The sequence below is a fragment of the Ambystoma mexicanum genome, chromosome 5p, assembly GCF_040938575.1.
Source record: "Ambystoma mexicanum isolate Mex_15411 chromosome 5p, UKY_AmexF1_1, whole genome shotgun sequence".
NCBI classification, from domain to species: domain Eukaryota; kingdom Metazoa; phylum Chordata; class Amphibia; order Caudata; family Ambystomatidae; genus Ambystoma; species Ambystoma mexicanum.
In genome coordinates, this window is record NC_090930.1 from 147,495,333 (window position 1) to 147,519,426 (window position 24,094).

General features: G+C 46.3%; 1 protein-coding gene across 3 annotated transcripts in view; it reads left to right on the forward strand.

The window, feature by feature from the left end:
* The window catches only part of LOC138480803 (vascular endothelial growth factor receptor kdr-like), a 1,018,894-nt gene that overhangs the window by 565,015 nt on the left and 429,785 nt on the right, over nt 1–24,094 (forward strand). For all 3 annotated transcript variants that reach the window (XM_069612549.1, XM_069612547.1, XM_069612548.1), the window contains exons 20-24: nt 674–762; nt 2,156–2,312; nt 10,036–10,142; nt 15,194–15,316; nt 15,416–15,527. In XM_069612549.1, coding sequence (XP_069468650.1) covers nt 674–762; nt 2,156–2,312; nt 10,036–10,142; nt 15,194–15,316; nt 15,416–15,527 — 588 coding nt within the window. The remainder of the gene's footprint in view (nt 1–673; nt 763–2,155; nt 2,313–10,035; nt 10,143–15,193; nt 15,317–15,415; nt 15,528–24,094) is intronic.

A 24,094-nucleotide genomic window follows, 5' to 3' on the forward strand; every position in this document is an offset into this window, starting at 1 on the left:
GGCCCTCATTCCGAGATTGGAGGTAACCATGGCGCCATTTGCGCCACGGCTGCCTCCAATACCGGGTCTGGCACTGGTCTGGTTGAATGGGGAATTACCGGGACATTCCGACCTTGCGGACCCGGTAAGTCCCCATTCAACCAACCATTCCCCATTCCCATTTGAGCCCCTATAGGGCTCAATGGGAATGGGGAAGGCGCTAATAATGGGCCCGCGAATAGCAGGCTCGTTATTAGCACCCTGGTCCCTTAGTGGGACCCGTAAAGGACGTGTGGTCAGACCACACATCCTTTACGGTTCCCGCTAAGGGACCTCGGAATTGGGCGGTAAGGGATTACCGGCACCGGTCTCCTTACCGGTGCCCGGTATCCCTTACCGCCCAACTCATAATGACCCCCAATGTCTAATGTTCTCATCCTTCTGATAATGACACGTTACTGTGTATAGCAGGTGTAGGAGAACTGGACCAATGAACATTTGCAAAGTCGTGCTACATGTTAATTATGCATTGTACAGAGAAGCTCTAACCCTTAAAGTCTTTGGAAAGTAAGGAGGCAATACCTTCATGTGATTGTCTGTTCCACGTGTTGCGTTTGATGCTTGAGCTGAAAGACAACCTATAACCAGCTGTGCACTAAGAGCTCATTGGTAAAATCCTCTTTGTCGTTCATAGGTCCTTTAATGGTCATAGTGGAATATTGCAAATATGGAAATCTCTCCTACTACCTAAGAAGCAAGCGAGGCGATTTTATTACATACAAGGTAAGATGACTGGGTGCTGCAAATTAGTATCTCAACCTCAGAGGTTCTTCATTCTTAATTAAATTAGCAATTAAAGGAATTTGATTATGATATGCAGAGTGTTGTGACAGATTTCTCGTCCTTTTAAACATGATATGGCCTTCAAGACTGAGTGAGGGGGCATTATTTCAGCATAATGACCTGCTGCAAGTTATGGCCCACGGTCAGTATGAGGGCCATGAACTGACGAAAGGTCATGAGCCCAAGCGATAACAAACCCTCCATAAGCCTATAAGGCTATGAGTCCATAGCATTAATAGCAATACTGCTTTAGGAGTTGTAGCAGTGAAATAAAGAAACTAGTTCACTAGTGAATGAAGTAAACACACAAATTGCGTTAGTACATTAAACAAGATTTTATTTTGTAATATTCAAATAACAAAGTTGGATTTATGAGGTAAGCATCGTATTTTTAAACTTGGTTGAACTGCAAGAGTTCTAGCATGAGTATGCATTATACACAGTGTAAAAGTCAATGGGCATCATTACGAATCCGGCGGCAGCCGTGCCGGTAAAACCGGATGCTGTAGGGAATAACCGGCTCCGGACTTGCCTGAATCAATGGGGCATTATAGCCCCGGTGATCCTGTAATTCCGGAGCCAGCATTCCCCATTCCCATGGAGTAATCCATGGGAATGGGGACCATTGAAACACTGGCAGCCTAATTAACAGTGCTGGTGTTTCCATTTCCGTCTGCAGGCGGGTGGCATAACTCCCGCCAGGTCAGACCTTGCAGCCGTAACGCCACCGTTGTTTCCAGACCGGCAAACTCTGAATGAGGCGCAATGACATCTGTATAAGAAAGTGAAAGCATTGTCCCATATTTTAGCATACTGTTTGATGTGATATATTGGTTGTTGCCAGTCACATTGAAGTTGCAATGAACATTAAAGATCCCCTCAAATATGTAGCGGCTTGTTGAAAGGAACGCTGCTGGTAAATTGCATTGCTCTTTCTTGAATGCAGAGAAATGCTTTCTGTTTGCCTATCTGCTTCTGAAGTTTGACTTTGAGAACTGCAGTCAATAACAGTGGCCATTGGCTGCTTTCCAATCATTGTGATCCGTTTGTGTGACTGCACAGAAGTCAATGTAGACTTCCATTTGATGATACATGTAATGAATGCCTAATTTAACGGCACACCAATTCATCGACCTGGTAGGTTGCAGGGCTGATACACTTGATCCTTCCCCTACAGGTTTTATTTTTTTAATGAATTGTTCCAAATAGTCCATTATGACACTTGTTTACTGAATTGCATACATCTCTGATGACCCAAATTCCCTGCTCCTGATTCCCCATATGCAAAGGACCTTCTCTTTTCTTATTTGTCTCTGTTATGTTGAAATTTCAGAACCCGGATCAAGCAGAAAAAGGCCTCGATGGATCCAGTAGCGACCTGTCGGAGCTGATAAAGCGGAGGTTGGAGAGCGTGGCCAGCACCGGCAGCTCGGCCAGCTCGGGGTTCATTGAAGACAAGAGCTACAGTGACTCAGAAGAGGAGGAGGAAGGTGAGAACCACAAACTCTTCAAAGGCCTGGCAATGCCCTAACCAGAGCACTTGACTGAGCCCTCCCACCCTGCACTCTAGAAAACTGAAATATAAATAAGGAACTATGATGTCGGGGCTATGGATAAGCCCAAACCTTTCCTTTGGCATGCATCGGTGCTTAGCAAAGCATACTGTAAACAAAAAAAACAGGCCTCACCTCCGTTCACCTCAACCCTCCCCCCGCCAGCCTCCACTCTTTTTCCCTGCACCTCCCCTACCACACTTACCTGCTCCTCTCTGATGGTCTAAGTCCTGCCCACCGTGGACATAGAAAAGGGACTACTCTCTTTTGTATTTGACAAGCAGACAGCTCTCTTCCTTTTATTTATTTTTCAATGGCGCCCATCACCCAAAATTCACCTGGTGATAACAAGGACTGGGCCACCCTGTGCTTGTCAGAATGTTCCACAATTAAATGTGATATGCTCTGTTCTGCAGAGATTCTATGCAGACGTGGAACAACTGAAAAAGCAATTCAATGAATGTGACACACTTATGCCAGTAACTGTAAACTTATCTGAACAATTTGCAACCAAAAATGTCACCTATTTGAAAATAATTAAGACTATGCATATTTGACTTACTCAAACAAAACAAAACCTAATTTTTCACACTTCTAAAATTCCTAGCACCTTTCCCTCCTATTTGTCATAGAATGTCATGGTGTTTAGTCATTTCAAAGGTCAATAGTAATATTCTAAGTATTGAAGGATAAGAATGTAGAACACTAAATGTAGAAATGTATGGATGTGGATCTTCCATTGGAAAGTGCATCTTTAGAAAGGCAGTGTAACAGAAGGAAAGCTTCTGCGGAGAAGCCCGCAGGGCGTTCATTAGCTCTTAAAAAAGGAAGAAGAAATGACTTACCTTGTATTCCCCCAGGACAAGTGAAAAGAAGTACTAGGTACCGATTGCCCCCAGCACAAAAGGAATTCAGAGTACCAGAAAAATTGGGAGATGTATTAAATGCTCCTTTGTTGTGTCCTAATGTTTGGGTCTATAAGAGTGGCATTCCTGGGGTGAGCTCCCTCACAATGTGGGTTCCAGGGAATCATGCAATCGTGGCGTCCCCTTACCGTTGCTCAACGGTCTTGTGATCCGCTGCCCGCTGCGCTGCTGCGGTTGGCTCTAGCTTGCAGAGCAGTGTTTTCTGAGCCGGCGGTCCTCGGTAGTTGCATGGAAGTCTGATCTGGGGCTCCCACGGGAGAATGGCGGTCCGTGTGATGCTGCGGCCGTAGGTCCGGAGAGCACTCCGCTGCGCTTCTGTGCTCAGAGTTCAAGCAGCTTCGAGTGACGTCACAGTCCCTGCTGGGAGGCTCGCCGGAGAGTGCGAATACTCTCATCGCTACTGTTCGGAAGAACTCTGAAGGAAAGAACCATCCCGCACTGGTTTGCGTAAAGTAAAGAACCTCCAGTTCGCTCCCTCTGTGATGACATTTAGACTCTGTGTCATCCACCGCTTTTTCATGAGCGAGCGGATCTTGTGAAATTGTGCCCCACTGAGTTGTGTTGCTGTGGAACATTCGCACGGGACGAGCTGACTACTAGGTGACTGTAAAAAAAATAAAAGTGAAGTAAAGGAAAATCCTAGAAGTATGATATGATATGGCAATTATATCTCACCTGTAGACAAGTGTTTCTAGGTGCCACAAGACAAGGGAAGGAAGACAAGACAGACAATCCTACTAGGCCTTGTGTCATTCAGATTGTGCAAGCGCAGCAATGTGAAGGGAGAGGGGGGAGTGCAAGGGAGAGGGGAAGTGGACGTGCGAACAGGGCAGCTGGCTATGAGTAAGTGCAGCCCGTGCAGCGCTGTAAGTAAGTGCTAGGAGGCGGGGGGCCGTAGTGGATTACAGCTTACAGCCCCTAAGTGTGTGTTAGGCCAAGAGGCAGTTCAAGGAAGACTGCTCAAGGAGGAGCCGGTACCCAGTCAGACTCTGAGCGTACCAGGCAACCTGTTGGCACAGCAGACAGGTAAGGTAGCCGGGAAGCGAGAGAGAGAAGGCAGAGGTAAAAAGAAAGGCCTTGAGCTGCTTCCGGAACTACAGGTGATCTGGCTCAAGTCTGAGAGGGGCAGGAGGCTATTCCAGAAGAAGGCACCTGCAGAGGAGGGAGATCTATCCCCACTCTCTGTCTATAGGAGCGCCTGACCCTCAGAGAGTTGGAGGTAGAAGAGTGAAGGGCTATAAAAGGAAGGTATTTCGGCAGAGAGAGAGTTTGGATGTATTGTGGGTCCGGGCCGCAGAAAGCCTTGTGGACGATACAGAGGGTCTTGAACTTGATCCTTGCAGCCACTGGGAGACAGTGAAGAGATGTCATTGCTGGAGAGATATGGCTTGAGGCCACGAATAAGTCTCACAGTGCTGTTTGGGATTAGTTTCAGAAGATGCAGAGTAGAGGCAGAAAGATTAAAGAGGCTGTTGCAGTAGTCCAGCCTGGAAAGAACCAGGGCTCTGGAGACAGTGGGCTTCTGGGGGAAAGTGAGCAAAGGTAGAATACCTCTGAGGAAGTGCAGCTGGAAGTGGGCCTTTTTGGCCAAGTCCGTGATGAGAGGACAGAAGTAGAGATTGGGTCGAAGATGACATCAAGGTTTTTTGCCTTACAGGAAGATGAGGGTAGATGGACCAAGGAGGCTGGCCAGATTAAGAGAGGGAAAGCGTGAGCAGGGGACCCACTGAGAAGGATTTCTGGCTTACTGACATTAAGACAGAGATCGTTAGAGGAACACCAATCCTGGCTTGCCGATAGACAAATTGGAATGAGCGAGGGAGATGAGGCGGCTGAGGGAAGCCTGAAAGAGAGCTGAGTGGCATCCCCATAACACTGAAAGTTAGGAGAGAAGCTGGAGATCAAGTGGGCCAATGGTGCCAGATAGACATTGAAGAGCCAGGGTGAGAGGATAGAGCCGTAGGGGACACCACATGTGGAGAGAGAGGTGGTGGAGAGAAAGGACGCAAGTTGGACCTGGGAGGGTCAGTCTAGGAGGAAGGAGGTCAGCCATGCCAGGGCCTGATCCATGATGCCCAGGTTCTCATGGAGTCAATTGCTCAGGGTGGTGTGATTGACTATGTTGAAAGCAGAGGAAAGACCAAGGAGGATGAGGACAGAGGGAGAGAAGGAATCAAGATTAGAGAGCAGATCTCCACGGGTGTTCAGGAGAGCAGTTTCCGTGCCTCTGGATGCTCTGAAGCCAGACTGATGGTCGTGGAGACCACCAACAGATTTAGTATGGAGAGTAAGCTGGGAGATTGCCAGCTTTTCCAGGAATTTTTCCAAGAAAGGAGTGATGAAATCGGGCAATAGTTTTCCAGACAGGTAAGATCGGCAGAAGGTTTTTTTTTTGTTTTTTTTAAGGAGGGTTGCACAACGGAGTGCTTGAAGGGAAAGATCCAGTGGCAGAAGAGTGATTGCAGAAATCGGCCAAGGCTGAAGCAAGGGTGAAAATGTGGTCCTTGATAGTACTGAAAGAGCAGGGAATCACCTTTTGGACACCACTTTCATAGATCGGTCTTGTCTAGAAACATTTTCAGGTGTTGTCAGAGAGGAGGAAAAAGGAAGAGGAGAAGGAGAGGTGGCCAGAGGGGGCCCGAGAGAGGTAGAGGAAGTGGAAGAGGAAAATGAGGACAGGTTGCCCTGAGTTTTTGTAGTGAAATAAGAGGCCAACGCCCTGCAGAGAGTCTGGGAGGGTAAAGGAGAGGTGGTGACTCCAGCCGCAGGAGTAGGAGGGGCAGAGAAAGTAGAGTAAAAGGCTTCCACTCTCATTCGCTTCATGGGGCAAATGACAGAGAAGGAAGATGGCAGTGCTGGGACAGGCTTTGTCTGTGGGACAAGAATTTTCAGATGGGAGGAGAGCATAAAGTGGTCAGTACAAGAGAGAGGAGTGGTGAGAGGGTAAGAGAGAGGGATGTCTGATGAGGTGAGAACATCCAAGGTGTGTCCGGAAGAATATGTTGGACCAGAGGTTAGGATGGAGCGAGAGAGAGAGAGAGTTGCAAAGGTTTAGCCTAGATGAGGGATTAGAGACATCCAGGTGGATGTTGAGGTCTCTGAGGAGGAGAAGTTGAGAGGTAGAGGTAAGGAGAGAACAGGAGAGGTCATCCCATTCTAAAAGGAAGAGGGTGGCCTACCAAGGTGGCCTGTAGATTGTGACAACAGTCACAGAGAGGCCAGGAGAGATAGAGAGCTTGCAGACCAGGATTCAAAGGACTAGTAGTCCTGCGTATCAATGACAGAAGCAGGGACCCATACCAGAAAGATCAGGGCCACTCCACCTCCAGGCCTGTTGGTTCTAGGCTCGGAGAGGATCTTGTAGCCCTCATGGAGGAGAGTGTCAAAACTAGTGACAGAGCTTGCCGTGAACCATGTCCCAGTGATAGCGAGGACATCCAGGTCAAGGTCTTCGAGCAGGTAGCAGATGTCAGAGGGGTATTTGACAGCAGAGTGAGAGTTTAGAGTAGCGACGTGTAGCAGGTTGCCACATTTGAAAGACTTCCGGGTGGGGTACAGGAGTGCGGTACACCCAGCAGAGGCGGTTGAGGGACCCGAGAGTGGGTGAAGCAGTAGTCAGAGGTGGCATAGTGGTCAGTGAGGAAGAGAAGGTAGGTGCGAGAGCAGCGGCAGAGTAAGGAGGAGGCAGAGAAGCCACAGAAGTGTTAGATGGAGTAGCAGGAGAAGGGAGAAAGTGGATAAGTTGTGAGAAACGCCTATCGAAAAGGAGGAGATTGGGCTGATAGTCCTGGACCAAGACGGTACCATTTAGATAGACATTGATGATGGTTGTGGAGGCATGGAAGGGGCCAAGAGGACCTCCCACTGGGTGCCACCCTTAATGGGAGAGGAGAAGAGAGAACACAGACCATATGAGGAGTCCATATGTCTGGAGAGGGAACGAGAAAGAGGATGTCAGTGGAGAGACTGTTTGGAGGAAGCGCTGATGTAGGGATCAGCGATAGGGAGGCCTAGGTTGTAGACCAGGATATCCCTCTTGAACTTTTTCCATCCAGACAACGTGAGAAGGATAGGATAGGAGATAGAGTAGCAATTTGAGAAGATGGGAGCGATTGAGAGCACCACAGGGGGTTTGTGGAGGAAAGAATGGAGAGTGAGAGTGGAAGAAGCACAGCCCACAGCCAAGCACCACAGGAAGCAACAGAGGGGGGAGGTTCACACAGAAGGAGGAACACAGGAGGCAACCAACAGGCAACACACCACAGGGGAACAAACAAGCAGTGTGGAGAGAAGACAAGGGGGACTGTGCACTGTAAAGATGCCTAGATCTGACTTTTCTGGAAGAGGGAAAAAGGCCTAGTTTCAACACAGACATCAATGCAAAACACCTAGATTTGACTTTCCTAAAAAGAGGCAAAAGGCCTAGTTTTGACACAGACAGCAATGCAAAACATCTATATTTGACTTTCCTAAAAAGAGGGGAAAAGGCCTATTTTCAACACAGACAGTAATGCAAAGAAAAATGGTGCTATGAGAAAAAAGAGTTATTAACGAGGGGGTCAGTTTATTGGGGTGCCCTGATTGCTGCTCCACTGACCCTCCACGCTTACTTTAGCAGTAATAGCAGGTTGACGGCTGCAAGCTTCTTGCTTCCTCGTCTGACACCGACAGGCACCATATGGATCTTCTTCTGATGGAACTGTCCTTTGCCTTCGGGTCCTCTGCCGCAGGAAGGCTGCCCTGGGAGAGTCGCTAATGAGGTGTTGCAGGTGCTACAAAACACCAATCAGCTGCCGGAGGGTAAAAAGGGAGGCGGGCTGGGAGAGAGGGAGGCAGGGAGAAGGGAGGAGCTTGAGGGAAGCAGGTGCTGATTGCACTGGAGAGTGCAGAGAAAGAGTGAATCAAATCAATGGGCTCCGAATTTTGTTTCTTTCCAAACGAGAATGGGAGCACTCAAGTCTGAACGTGCAGCTTGCCCCATTCCGTGCTCTGGGAGAGTCCCAAAGGTATACAAAAGTAATACTTGTTTTTATGTTTTTCTTCACCATGAGGTACAGTTTTGAATATATTTTGGAGCTGGATTTCTATTCTCGAGTCTCAAGTAGGGAAGAGATCTTAAAAAAAAGGGTTTAGTAACACACAGCATCATGGTAATGATACCTGATTTAGTGCACTGTAAGATGTTTCTCTTTTTAGCTAATTTTATTTAACAAGGAAAGAAAGCTGTGGAGAAGCCCACGGGGCATACATTAGCTCTTACTAAAGGAAGAAGAAATGACTTACCTTGTATGTTTTATCTGTTGATCAATACACAGGGAAAATAATGCATGCAATGTTATTTCTTTAGAAATATTATTTAAACATTTCTTATTTGATTGTAACTTCGTAACATTATTACACACCTTGAGTTTTCTGGATCATGTCCCATGTCACACGATCTCAACCATAACTAAGGTAATTTCCTTTGTCTTTACACGTTATCCCTGATATCAGCGTTGCATCCTCAATTCTGAACATTTCTTTTATGGCAAGTGATGGATATCCCCTATAGTTGTGGTCTAGTCACAAAGGGCTTCTGAATCTGCTCATCCATGAATAAGCTGCCCCTCTGCCCAAATGCATTTCTCAAAAGAGTATGTTTACACTGTATGCTAATATTACTCATACCGTGTGCTTTGGATTTGCACTATTTCCTATAAAATTACCAGAAATTCGTTTGGGATAAATCTCCTACACTCTTGTAAGGATGCCTTTAAATCCCATTCATTTGTGACCATATTTCAATATGTACTCTAAACGCTCTAGTTTTCTTCAACTATTTGCATAGATTTCTTGGGTTGATGTTGTCTGTAATTCCCTATTCTTTTGTGTTTAGATCCTATCAATTAACCATCTATATCTATCGGGGAATGTGCTTAAAAATTAAATGTTTATCTTTAATGATCCCAGGCATCCTTAATGGAGAAACTATACTAATAATCAAATCATATGCAAAAGTGGATTATATTTAAGCAATAATACCCGATCTGGTGGGCCCGATCGGGTGGTAACGGCCCAAGGCCCAAGTTACAGGCCTGAGTGCAGTAAGAGCATTATTGCTATTAGCAAATCCCGGGTTTGCAATCTGGAAACCCGGGGTGCTGACAGCAATGTATTTTGTATAAATGAACAGTACGTCCTGTTTATTCATACAAAATACTTACCTAAGATGGCTGCTGTGGAGCTGGAAGATGTGGCTCCAAGCGGAACCACTCTTCCATTTCCATGGTGGCACGAGAGGCTGGAATGGCAGCAGCAGGTGAGCCGCGGCCAAAAGAATAAAGTGAGTGAGGTAGGGGGTTGGAGAGGGGAGGGAACGGTGAACAAGGGAAGGGGCAGGCGAGGGGAAGATAGCGGGGTGAGGGAATGCTGGCTTGGATCGAGGGATTCGGCCTGCGATACGAGCAGCTTGATTGCTGCACTCCCCTGACCCTGGTGCTAATGAAGTATAATAGGCAATTAGCATGTGCCCACTACTGCCATAGTTGTCTACTGGTGCGGGTCTTCTTTGCTTTCTTACCATATGGATCACTATTTTAAAACATTGTTGGATGTAACCCTCGTCTTTCAAATACTACCCTTTTCCCTCATTTGCTCTATCCTTACTGGGGGCCATGTCCGTCTATTAAAATCTGCTCCTAGCTGAGGGTCTGGTCATATTTATTCCTGAGACTCACATATTCAGTTTATTTCAGGTTCCCCAGATGTAGAAGACCTGAACAAGCGGGCGCTCACCATGGAAGATTTGATATGTTACAGCTTCCAAGTGGCGAAGGGCATGGAGTTCCTGGCTTCCAGGAAGGTAAGGTCCACCGGTGCGAAGCGCCACATCTGGTTCCGTTTAATAGATAGCCTTTTTGGTCAATTCCTGTTGTTCTTAGTTGCTGAGGGATGGGGCATTTGTCTTCACCGGCCCCATCAGTTGTGCCCAAAGGGCAGGTCTGACATTGACTTATTCTGGTCCTGTTTGATCCTTTGAAGCATCATTTTCAAAGTGGCAGAGCCCGAATGGATGAGTGATTAAATACAATTCTTGTAGTAAACTCAGCTCGGTTAACGACATTGCATCACAGCGCTATGGTGTGGGGAAGAGGTGGTGATGAGAGTTCAGAAGAGGTGGAATCGTTTAAAGCAAAGCGGTAAATATTGATGGCGAGAGTCACATGAGCTATTCTGGCCCTCAGGAAGAACATCCTAGCCCTGGCGGGGGGGCCTTTCCCTAGATGGCGGATAGTGCAACGCCTATATAAGAGGGATAGGTCAAGAGACTGTCCTGACTCTATACAAAATGTACTGTTTACTTGTGAATCAAACACACTCAGTATTTATAACAAACAGCCTAAAAAAGGCAACCACCGGAAGTGAAGGTGTCTCTGAGACAGTGATTAGATTTCGTAGGCTAAACCGGCTTGAATCAACTGACATGTGGTAAATGGGGTCATCAGGATTTGTGCTATATGTTTAATCACCTTGGTGGCTCCTATTCACTGCATGCTGGTGGTTGTCAAAGCAAAGAAGGAAAAATAATAAACTAAAAAAAATGTTTAGTCTTCTTAAAAACACAAATCCAAACAGACCTTTAGGGCTTGCTATAGAAGAAACTCTATGCGAGTTTATAGTTAATTTACACTGTGCCCCCTATTAGTCTCGGGGGTATCTGATTGTGTTGTGGTGGAGCCACAACTGGTATGGTCGACAGGTTTCGATGGTACGCTGGTAATCAGACCATCTTCTTCAGGACGAAATTTCTTTCAGAACTGCCATACCACACTCCATCAGAAAATCCAACGCCATTAACACCTTCTGCATCGACAAAATCAGCAAGATCCACAGACCAACCTCACTTGCCTCCTCATGATATTTCCACACCCTGGACAACTTTCAAGACACTCTTGACAGAGGACATGGTAGAAACCCTGGCCATCCTCAAAGCCACATCATATACAAATGACATCCTCCCAGCATCCATCCTCAAGACCCTCCCTGCAGAAGCTCTCCTTCCCTAGCTGGAGATCATCAACAGCTCCCTAACGCAAGGCACCTTCCCATCGACCCTAAAGACAGGAAAAATCCTCCCTCTACTAAAGAAACCCAATAAACCTATGCAAATCTCACCCCATCACCCATAGGTAAGATCATCAAGAAAGTGGTAGCCGCACAACTGCAGCAACACATTGCCACCCTAAATCTACTCCAAATGTATCAATCCAGGTTCAGACCCAGATGCAGCACGGAGAAAGCCACCATATAGGTGGTCAACAACGCCCTCTACATTCTTGATGATGGCCACCCCTGCCTCCTGGTTCTACTCGACATCTTGTCTGCTTTCAACACAGTATACCACAAGGCACCTATGGACACCCTACATCAGTGCCTGAGAATCATCAACCTTGTCCTACACTGGTTCAAGTCCTACCTCGACAACCTGCAGCAGTTTGTTCAGATGGACTCCTTTAGATCGCCAATGCTACCCGTCACATGTGAAGACCCATAGGGTTCCACCCTCTCCCCTGTGATCTTCAATCTATACATGGAGCCTCTGAGAGCCCTCCTAGCCACCCGAAACATCCACATCCACCATTACACCGACTACACACAGCTATACCTCAAGATCGACTACATTAAGGACATCCATGGGCGCAAAATCTGCCTTTTGCTGATCCAGTCTTGAATGTTCAGTGCATACTTGAGGCTCAACCCCTCCAAGACCAAATTACTACACCTCACCAACAACAGGGAACACCAAACACCCAGACATACAGTTCAGGCTATCAACCATGAACTCTGGGGGCTTCACACCCGAGCTCACCTCCTGCGCCAAGTCCCTTGGGTCCCACATCAATAAACACCTCTCCTTCAAGACACACAAAGCTAAAACAACTCAGACAGCTTGGTATCAGCTCTCCCTCCTGCAGAAAGTGAAGCCCTTCCTCCCTTCGGACAGCTTTAGATGCACTGTTCAAGCACTGGTCCTATCCCACCTGGATAAGGGCAATGCACTTCTTGAAGGCCTCCCGACGTCTCCCATTGTGCCCCTGAAAAGTATTCTACACATGGCCGCATCCCTCATAAATGGTCTACGCAGATACATCCACAACACCCCAGCCCTCATCGACCCTCACTGGCTCCCACTGCATGCACGAATCACCTTCAAGTCTTGCTGTATCAACCATAAGGCATTAGCACTCAAGTCACCCAGCTACCTCTTGGAGAAACTCTGCATCTCCGGTGGACAGCACACCACCATGTTTCCTGATCTATCATGATTTAAGTGCCCACCTTTGAAATGGGTTAAGCAACTTCAAATCCCGGCATGACTGGCTCAGTTTTTCATCCTATTGAGGTCGAAACATTGATTACCATTAAACTGAGTAATAATAACACCTGTTATTACAGTGCTTAGAAGGGGGAGGATTCAGGCATGAAGTGCTATCTCAGAACACAAATGAATAAATAACAATTATCTTTCACTGTGAGAGATGCAGACACATGGAAATTAATTTTGGATATGAAACTCTGTTTCTTGCTGGAGCAGACTTGTTTCTGATGCTAGGATCACCAATGAAGGTACAGGGTGGTGTGAATGTAGGCATTATGTTTACGGTGAAGTGACAGGATGGTGGGAGTGTAGGCATTATATTTATGGTGAAGGGATATGGTAGTGGGAATGTAGCCATTATGTTTATAGTTAAGTGACAGGGTGTGGAAATGTAGGCATTATGTTTAAGATGAAGTGACATGGTGGTGGGACTGTAGGCATTATGTTTACAGTGAAGTGACAGGATGGTGGGAGTGTAGGCATTATGTTTATGGTGAAGGGAGATGGTAGTGGGAATGTAGCCATTATGTTTATAGTTAAGTGACAGGGTGTGGAAATGTAGGCTTTATGTTTTAGATGAAGTGACATGGTGGTGGGACTGTAGGCATTATGTTTACAGTGAAGTGACAGGATGGTGGGAGTGTAGGCATTATGTTTACGGTGAAATGACAGGATGGACGAGTGTAGGCATTATTTTTACGGTAAAGTGACAGAGTGGTGGGAATATAGGCATTATGTTTACGTGAAGAGACAGGGTAGTGGGAACGTAGCCATTGTGTTTACAGTGAAGTGACAGGGTGGGGGAAATTTAGGCATTATGTTTACAGTGAACTGGCAGAGTGGTGGGAATGTTGGCATTATGTGTACGTGAAGAGACAGGGTAGTGGGAATGTAGCCATTGTGTTTACAGTGAAGTGACAGGGTGGTGGGAATGTACACATTATGTTTACGGTGAAGTGACAGGGTGGTAGAAATGTAGGCATTATGTTTACAGTGAACTGACAGAGTGGTGGGAATGTATGCATTATGTTTACTGAAGAGACTGAAGAGCCATTATGTTTACAGTGAAGTGACCGGGTGGTGAGAATGTACACATTATGTTTACGGTGAAGTGACAGGGTGGTGGAAATGTAGCCATTGTGTTTACTGTGAAGGGAGAGGGTAGTGGGAATATAGCCATTGTGTTTACAGTGAAGTGAAAGGGTGGTGGAAATGTAGGCATTATGTTTAAGGTGAAGTGACAGGGTGGTGGGAATGTAGGCATGATGTTTACCGTGAAGTGGCAAGATGGTTGAGTGGAGGCATTATGTTTACAGTGAACTGACAGAGTAGTGGGAATGTAGGCATCATGTTTACTGAAGAGACAGTGTAGTGGGAGTGTAGCCATTATGTTTACAGTGAAGTGACCGGGCGGTGAGAATGTACACATTATGTTTACGGTGAAGTGACAGGGTGGTGGAAATGTAGCCATTGTGTTTACTGTGAAGGGAGAGGGTAGTGGGAATGTAGGCATGATGTTTACCGTGAAGTGGCAGGATGGTTGAGTGTAGGCATTATGTTTACGGTGAAGTGACAGGGTGGTGGAAATGTAGGCATTATGTTTACAGTGAACTGACAGAGTGGTGGGAATGTAGGCATTATGTTTACGTGAAGAGACAGGGTAGTGAGAATGTAGCCATTGTGTTTACAGTGAAGTGACAGGGTGGTGGGAATGTAGGCATGATGTTTACCGTGAAGTGACAGGGTGGTGGGAATGTAGCCATTGTGTTTACAGTGAAGTCACAGGGTGGTGGGAATGTACACATTATGTTTATGGTAAAGTGGCAGGGTGATGGAAATGTAGGCATTATGTTTACAGTGAACTGACAGAGTGGTGCGAATGTAGGCATTATGTTTACGTGAAGAGACATGGTAGTGGGAATGTAGCCATTGTGTTTACAGTGAAGTGACACGGTGGTGGGGATGTACACATTGGCCCTCATTACAAGTTCGTCCGGTAGCCATGCCGCTATAGGCGGCATGGATGCCGCCGAAATCGCATCGGTGTCCTCGGAATGAGGACTTACCGGGCCATTCCGAGTTCGGATGGCCCGGTAATTCCTCCCTCAAGGACCCGGACACGGTCCTTCCCCATTCCCATTTCAGCCCCCATAGGGCTGAATGGGAATGGGAGAGGGAGCAAACAACGGGCCATAACGAGATGGCCCATTGTTTGCTCCCTCTTCCCCTTGCGGGACCCGGTAAGCACGCCTGGTTTTCCCAGGCATGCTTAACGTGTCCCGCGAGGGGACCTCGTAATGTGGCGGAACGGGTTGAACGGCGCCGTCACCTTTTACGGCGCCGTTTAACCCGTTCCGCCAGGGTCATAATGAGGCCCATTATGTTTACTGTGAAGTGACAGGGTAGTGGGAATGTAGCCGTTGTGTTTACAGTGAAGTGACAGGGTGGTGGGAATGTACACGTTATGTTTACGTTGAATTGACAGGATGGTGGGAATGTTTGCATTATGTTTATGGTCCATTATTCCTTTGCAGTGCATCCACCGGGATCTAGCAGCCAGGAACATCCTGTTGTCAGAAAATAATGTGGTGAAGATTTGTGACTTCGGTCTCGCACGCGACATTTACAAAGACCCAGACTACGTGCGGAAAGGAGATGTAAGGAAATATTCATTGCGACAAACTAAAAAAAAAACTATGCACTGTAGAATGGACCTCTGGTCCCCATATTCACATTCCATTCCCTCTATTTTTTAGGCAAGACTTCCCCTGAAATGGATGGCTCCTGAAGCAATCTTTGACAAAACATACTCCACACAGAGCGATGTATGGTCTTTCGGAGTCCTATTGTGGGAAATATTCTCTCTAGGTAAGCTGCATGTATTAAAACTCATATGCATGATTGACTGGACAAGATAGATCACGTGACAGTGTAATAAAAGCATTTCCTGCACAGTGAACATGCAGGCGTGTTAAATCTTTCTAGCTCCTCTTCCTCCTCACTCCATATCCTGACCTGTCCCAGAGCAGTTGCACCTGGAAATGTTGTTAAACAGGCTGCACAAACTCCTCTGACCCATCCCTAGACAAGGAGCCTGCAACCTGTGGCGTGCCAGATGTTTTGGACTACAACTCCCATGATCCCTCAGCATCGATTATGCTGGCTATGACCGATTGAAGTTGCAGTACAAAAGATCTGCAGACGCATGCCCTAGACTCGTGAATTTTAACCATGAGCTCATTCGCCACTTGCAGAATGTCCAAGGGACCCTCCTCCCCCTTTTCTACAGCCTACTCTCCTGGCCCTGTCGTGACCCAGTTAGTTGTCTGTTGTAAAAGAGGTTTCAGATGAGGGCCTGTCCCGCTAATTATGACCTGAGTTCTGTCAATCCTTCTTTCTGCATAGTTCTTCCCTAATTTGATCATTTATACGATTTGATCATCAGCTGGTCGCGTAAGTGATCCTACTGTCAGTGACCAAATTCGCACTTTACGGCTTGCCCCCTTAAGGCTGTTGCGAATCGTTCGATACTCTCTCCTCCCTTCTGCTCATGTCTGGCAGAATGGTTTCATGCAAGGATCTTGTTTTCCCTGCTTGTCTGTCTGGTCTGGTACTTCTTCACCCTCAGCCATAGGGGCTTCTGGTAATCTCTTGAATATCTCTGGCCCTGCAGGTCCTAAGCAGTGATACAGCAGGGTATTCTTTCTGTCTCGTGAAAGGTCTGCACCATAAACAGATAGTAGATATTTTAGGAACCCCTCTTTCCAGTCTCTCCATTAATGGGTGGCTCTCCAGGTGAGGACAAGAAGTGTGCGTCTCCCGACATATTTCACAGGTGCAGGGTGCCTCACTCCTCTCACCCTGCTTTTCTGCAGTGCATGAAAGGGTCACTCATGTGCCTTTCATACATTTATTTTTTTATGCGGAACAGCAGGAGTATGAACGTCTGCTGTCCCACTTGCCTTTCTATCTCTCAAATAGGGATAGACATGTTTTTTTCTAATAGCATGTATTTCACAATGACAGCCCCTTTAATGGCCTGTCATTGAGAAATGGGCTCCCAGCACGCACTTGCCTGCTGGGAACTTGTTGTACATTGGTGCTGGGAGCAGGCATCGAAGACTAACGTTTGCAAGGGAGCTGGCCAGCATATCATTTGCCCTGCATCTCAACCCCCTGAAAATGTGCAGGTCTCCTTTGTGGATGCATTGACTAGAGCATTTCTAAAAATGGAATCTGGGCCACAGTGTCTAAGACTGTGCTATCTTATAAGAAATAATCCATGGAGTTAATGCACATACACCTCATTTTTTTTTAATGTATCTATCAGTGATCTATAAGGCACCAGCTGAGAGCACAGTCATGATCATAGGTGCCTTGTTACAAGTACGGCAGTGCAGGTTAAAATGGTGGTAAAAGTGAGGTAACTCTGTTACCACCACATTACCACACCGCCGTACTACAATCTTGGTGGTGAAGTGGAGGACTTACCTCCAGCTTTTTTTCTGCAGATTTACTGCCAGAAATCGACTTAGCGCCAGAGGTAATTCTGCTGAAATCCCCATGGAGTCCTATGGGCTCCAATAAATGAGGGCTAACAGCACCTACCACCACTTGAAATCCGGTGGTAAATTCTGCCAGACCAAGTGTCGGTAACAATGAATCCGTTTGGTGGTATTTCGGCAGATTTACCACCCACCACCAAACTTATAATTAGGTCTTTTATTCTAACTGCTTCCATTTATTTGCAAAACTAACCCGCGTATTCATCAATTTTATGATAATTTATTACTAGACACCTTAATTTCTTTTAAATATTTTTTCTCTTATACCTGTGGGAGGACCCTAGCAAGGAATGCGATAAATGGCAAGTTAAAAGATTTGTTTCCCCTCCGGTGCCCCATAATTCATTTTTTAAAATGCAGACATGTGCCAGCGGGGACCTGAGGCACTGGCATGCGAGGCTGCTGCCGGCCAGTTTGGCAGTGTGTTTTGAGTGATCGTGTCTCCTCTGAGTACACAATGAGGATTCCTGCTGCCATCTAAGCAGCTTAATTAGCATATTTTTAATGACTACATTTTTCAATCAGGGGCTCATAGCAGAATTGCAGCGAGCCGCAATCTTTCATCGCGCGGAAGGGGCAGACACGTTCATTCATATCGACGAAGGGATGACGTACCCCGGGGAAGATAATATAATATGGAAAAATGGCAATGGAAAAGTAAACTATTAGCAGACTAACAGGTACACACACTAGGAGTGCTGGGAAATTTAAGAAAAATCACTGTTCTGACACATGCCTTGTTCCTGGGTGATATATGTGGTATTGCAAGATTTATATTAATGGCTAGGCAGTGGATCGTTGACTATGAGGTCGGGGTTCGAATCCTGGCTTTGGCACGTACCCAATCAGAATCATGATTCTGGGCAAATCCCCCTGTGTTTCATATTGTAAATAGGTGCAGTGTTGAACCCCTTTCTCCCATCACTTCCTGGTTTCTGTAATTCTTTCTCAATGGACCCCACACACCACACCGTTCTATGTACAGAGGTTCTTGTTAGAGAGATCCTGCTCAAGTATTTGTTTGCTGTAGGGTGCTACGCTGCTCCATAAACCAAGTCTGGCGTCAACAATTTTTTTTCTTTTTAATGTGATGTTTACTTAGCATGCAATGCCGAGGCTTCTCTGTTCAATAAGTTTGTATTCCTTTTTTTAAAAAAAACATATTCGAGAATATCACCCAAGAAACACTGATTACGGTCCCTAGCAGAGCCCACCTGAGGCAAGGGCAGTCTGTGCGGTAGCCCCAGGCGCTCCACTCTTATGGGGCCCGCAGCTACCTGCTGCCGTGAATGTAAGAAGTAATAAAGGCTGGGCTGCTTTTCTTTGTGCCTGTTTTAGCGAGGCCATGCTGTCAGCTCCCAAACCCCTGTGAGGAGATTCTAGAGATTAATACCGCCCGCCCCCCTCCCCTGCAGCCCATGAGACACAGTTAGGGCTTATAACGCTCTTTGTTTAAAGTAATTGTTATTTCACTCACATCATATTTTGTTATGATTAAGTCTTGAAAGACAGCCTACAAGGCACTTTTTATATTTTTGTGCAATTCCATTCTGGTATTTGTAGTCTTCAAGATGGGGTGAAATTAACAAGTGTACTCTGTTTGTTTAACATATTTCTAGAAGGATTCCTATATTGCTGGGGTACTTTAAATATGATGTGTGTACTTTTCAAGTTCGATTTATAAAACAGAGTAGTGAGGAGGGGAAAGGACCAGAGGGCACCTTTGTTTTGATGATTTGACAGGCCCATGGATGTGGGCGGAGAGGTTTCTGGACTGAAGATGTTCTACCTGGCTCTGTGCTGATGTTCAGGGTACAAGTTGAGATTACACGTGGGTTGATAGCATCCGTCCACTTTATTCACATTGCCGACTCCAACCCCCTAACGTGTTTTTGAGGGCAGCATGCAAAACAAATTGTTTGCTCAAATTTTCACCCACCAGGATTTGAACCGACTAACCCACAAAACCACATGAAAGTGTCTTCAAAGCACACGCCTTGTCTTGGTATTTTGCTTTCCAGAGAATATTTCATTATATATTTTTGAGTTAAAAGGGTGCACACCTTTTATACTTTGCAGCAGTGTCGTCCTAGGAATTTTTCCGCTAGCTGTTTTTTTTCCTTTGGGTATTGATGATTAATTTTTTGAAATACAAAGCTCATTCCTATTTCGAATTTTCTTCTATTTAAAAAAAGGCCAATTCTTTTAAATTTGCGTATTTCACTTTAGGATATGTTCGGTCCTTGTGCGTATGTTAAGTAACCCCCACACTTTTTTCTGGACTTGATCCCTATTGATAACATTTGAAGACCTACATAATTGTTTACTTTGACAGCCTCTGTACCTTTCCGGTAAATAGGCTTTGTTACGATTGAACTATCCTTCAGTAAAAGCACTTTGCCCTGTCTGGGCCAGGGCCAATCCCTGCCTTTACATCCTTGGAACAACATGCAGTCACATTAGGTATGTTTGGATTACTTACCACTGATCTTCATTACTCTTTGTCATGCTGTTCCTTGTCACAGTACTTTCTTTTGAGATACCCATTTCTACAACTGATTCAGCTCACTCGGTCGGCTACTCCAAAATAAGCCTCACTCCTGAAGTAGCTACAACCGTAATATTAGCAGTTAAAATTCAGATTTTGAATGCCAGCTTATTTGATCCCCACCGATATTAATGGCTAATGTTGTGACATTTTCTGCGATGCAAATAAAAGAATGCCACACATCTTTTGCCACCAACGGGCCTGTAAATCCTAGAGACGACCTGGTCCCTAGGCCATTAAGCACTTCACAGGCAAAGCAACGTTTTGTTAAAGCCTAGAAACTCGATGGGGGTGTTGACAGCAAAATAAAGGCCATTCCGTAAAGCTTCAGATGTAGTGTTTCCCTCTGTCTCTCTAGCGACACATTTTGAAGTCTCACGACTTTTATATAACAATTTCTGGCAAAGACTGAATTACCCTCAAAGGAGCATCGTTTGAGTTTACAGAGCACATTTATAGTTGAGGATCGTAGGTGGAACTTTACCTAGTGGGACTACATGATTTTGACGTATTGCTATTCTCATGAATTTTGCTAATTCATTATGGCTCATGTGCATCACTTTAGCACCGCTTGTTGGCATAGATGTATTTACAACAAGGCTGGCTAGGCCCAGGCTGGCCGATTCCCAGAAGAGCAAGCATTTAATTGTGGCATTAATCCCACGTTCCAGGGGCTGGAATGGGGGATAATGGCCCGGCAGCCCAAGTTACCTGTCTGAGCAAATCTTTAAATCTATTTAGGTCTTTAAGGCTATTTCTATAGCCTTAAAGACCAAGGTCGGGGTCCTTATCACAGGATAATGACCCGCCACCAAGCCACTATAAATTGGGAAAGGGTAATTATCCCAAGTAATAATTACCCTCCCCGCCCGAGGTCTAGAAGGCTATTAGCACATAGTAGCATATATGTATTTGAGTTTTGGTGGTAAAGTAAACAATGTTATTTTAATACTGGATAAAGGAAATAGGCAACTGAGTAAGGAAACTAAATGTATTTGTATTTTGTAATATTGAAATAACATACTTTTCCTCATAAATTACGCATTTTAATTGCAAACTTAGTTGAACTGAAACAGGTTTAAAATGATCATGCATTTGATTTCATGTAGAAGTAAATGGTTTCTCTAGAAGAGTGTGCTAAAAAGAACGTGACAGCAAAAAAAGCCCCCCCGCCCCTCAGAGAGGAAGGGCCACGTGGAAAGAAACCTTGCCTGGGAATTGCATTGTTGTTTTCCGTCTGCTTTTGAAGATAAACTGTGCAGAGGTCAATAAAGATCTACATGTGCTAATAGCCTTTAACAACTTCTGTGAAATAAGCATTGCCCAATGTGATCCTCTGCAGACTGAAGACATTGCTTTGCAGTATGTAGATTACATCCTATGCAGAGCCAGGTACCTCTACGAAAGGTACAGCCCAATTTGGATGGCAATATCATCTCTACGTCCCACAGAGCAAAGCTTTTTGTTCAGTCCCAGAAAGCCGTGCTGCCTGTGGGCCAAGCACTCGAACGGTTCCTATGTCATTAAAAGTAATTTTTGCTTTGAGTGGATTTCTTGCGTCATTATATTTTTGGGAGCATGTAAAGGGCTGTTTTATTTTAACTTGAAGTCGTGACAGTATTATGCAATCCCACCACTACTTGGATAGTCAAAGGCAATCAATGTAATTGGTATCTATAAGTGCACTCTTGCCCATGCTTCAATGGATTAACCCAGTTTACTTAGTTTATTTGAAAATAACAGGGGGGGTCCTGGGAGTCTCTCTGCCAGACATTAGTCCTGGTTACACGAGCCTTGCCCAGAGTCTTTAGCTCACTATCTCTCACAGAGGAGAAATATCCCAAACATATCAGTCTTTGCCCTGCCCTGGGGCAGTCCATCACCGAAATGCTAGGCAATTCTCCTCTGAACAAGAGTACCAACAGCAACCCCAGACACGTGTTTCAGCCTGGTTGCGCCTCATCAGTGAGGTAGAGCTGTGGCTCTCTAAGAATAGTGAGAAGGGGGTCCACATCTGGATTCCCCCAGTAACTTAGGGTGACACCCAAAGTTACTATATGCAGGGCTTTAAGTGGGCCGGGGCCTGCCAGGGCTGGGCCCCGGCAGGCTCCGAAATTTCGTTTTGAGGCGGGGCCCTGCCGGGGCCCACTAATCTCCCCTGGCAGCCCCGGCCACTACACGAAAAGGCATTTTTTTCTACAGCCTGAAGCTCTCGCTCGTGTGCGAGAGCTTCAGGCTTCAGAAAAAATGCCTTTCAGCCATAATGGTGGCGCCGCACCTACGAGGCATCCCTTTAATCCAGTGATGCACGTGGGCCGGCGCCACCATTATGGAGAAAACGTGAGGCCGGTGAAAGCAGAGGCCTTGCTTTCTAAATACTGAAACTCCCGCGGATTCGCGTGAGTTTCAGTCTTTAGGAAAAAGGCCTCTGCTTCCAGTGGCCTGACCCTTTCAGCCTTGATGGTGACGCTGCCCCTCCCCAGCTGGCGAGGGGCAGCGCCACCATTAAGGCTGGATAGGAGAGGCGCTGTCCCCTGCCAGGCAAGCCTATAGAATAGAAATGCAGAGATCAGCACCCTCTCCCCCAAAGGGGAGAGGTTGCTAATCTCTACAAAAGGCTGCCTGGCAGGGGTGCCAGTAGCCCATTGAGCCGGGGCTCGTCAAGGGGGCGTGGCCTAACGGGCCATCAAGGCCCCTGCTGTTAGGCCACGCCCCCTCGATGAGCCCCGGCTCGATTTGTAGTGCCACTTAAGGCACTGACTATATGCAAATAACAGGGGGGGGGTCCTGGGAGTCTCTCTGGCAGACATTAGTCCTGGATACTCTGGGTAAGTCTCTCGTAACCAGGACAAATGTCTGGCAGAGGGACTCCCAGGACCCCCCCCCTTGTTAATTTAGTTTATTTGAAAACAAGTTTCTGAAAAAGAGGCAACCCTCCCGTAAAACAAAAGTAGCATTTCTGTTAGAAGAAATAAAATAAACAGAAAACATAAATGAACAGTAGTGGTAGGTATAGAAAGAAAAAGGAGGTGGAAAAAGATGGCGGCAATGTGGGGAGCACTCCACAAGGGAGGATAGCTCAGAGGCAACATGCTCGCCTTGGAAGCAAGACAACACGGAGCAACATAGGTTCGATCCCTGGGTTCGCGCTTAGAATCCTCTGGGTATTAAGCGCATTATAAATAACCTATCAAAATCAAATCATATGGGGCAGGTGGAGGGGTGATTATGTCACACACATACCCAAACTAAAGGCATGGGAACTATTCCCATAGATGGGTTTAACCCTATGGAGTTGATGCGCATACAAATCTGAAGACGTGTTGGAAAAAGGCACCCTGCTAGATGCATGAGAAGATGGCTACGTGTATTTTATTTGATCATATTTTGTTCGTATAGGTTTTAATAAAACAGGGACTAATTGGAGATCGAAAAAATGCCGGCAGGAAGGCTTGGAAGAGTAAAGAGAGGAGGAAGGGATGAAATGACTTCCGGCAGGAAGGCTTGGAAGAGTAAAGAGAGGATGGAGAGGAGAAATGGATGGAAAGACGTCCGGCAGGAAGGCTTGGAAGAGTAAAGAGAGGAGGAAGGGATGAAATGACTTCCGGCAGGAAGGCTTGGAAGAGTAAAGAGAGGATGGAGAGGAGAAATGGATGGAAAGACGTCCGGCAGGAAGGCTTGGAAGAGTTAAGAGAGGATGGAGAGGAGAAAGGGATGGAAAGATGTCCGGCAGGAAGGCTTGGAAGAGTAAAGAGAGGATGGAGAGGAGAAAGGGATGGAAAGATGTCCGGCAGGAAGGCTTGGAAGAGTAAAGAGAGGATGGAGAGGAGAAAGGGATGGAAAGACTTCCGGCAGGAAGGCTTGGAAGAGTAAAGAGAGGATGGAGAGGAGAAAGGGATGGAAAGACTTCCGGCAGGAAGGCTTGGAAGAGTAAAGAGAGGATGGAGAGGAGAAAGGGATGGAAAGACGTCCGGCAGCAAGGCTTGGAAGAGTAAAGAGAGGATGGAAAGGAGAAAGGGATGGAAAGACGTCCGGCAGGAAGGCTTGGAAGAGTAAAGAGAGGATGGAGAGGAGAAAGGGATGGAAAGACTTCTGGCAGGAAGGCTTGGCATGCAGAGGAGCAACGGATGGAATGACTTCCGGCAGGAAGGCTTGGAAGAGTAAAGAGAGGAGGAAGGGATGGAAAGACTTCCGGCAGGAAGGCTTGGAAGAGTAAAGAGAGGAGGAAGGGATGGAAAGACGTCTGGCAGGAAGGCCTGGAAGAGTAAAGAGAGGATGGAGAGGAGAAAGGGATGGAAAGACTTCCAGTAGGAAGGCTTGGA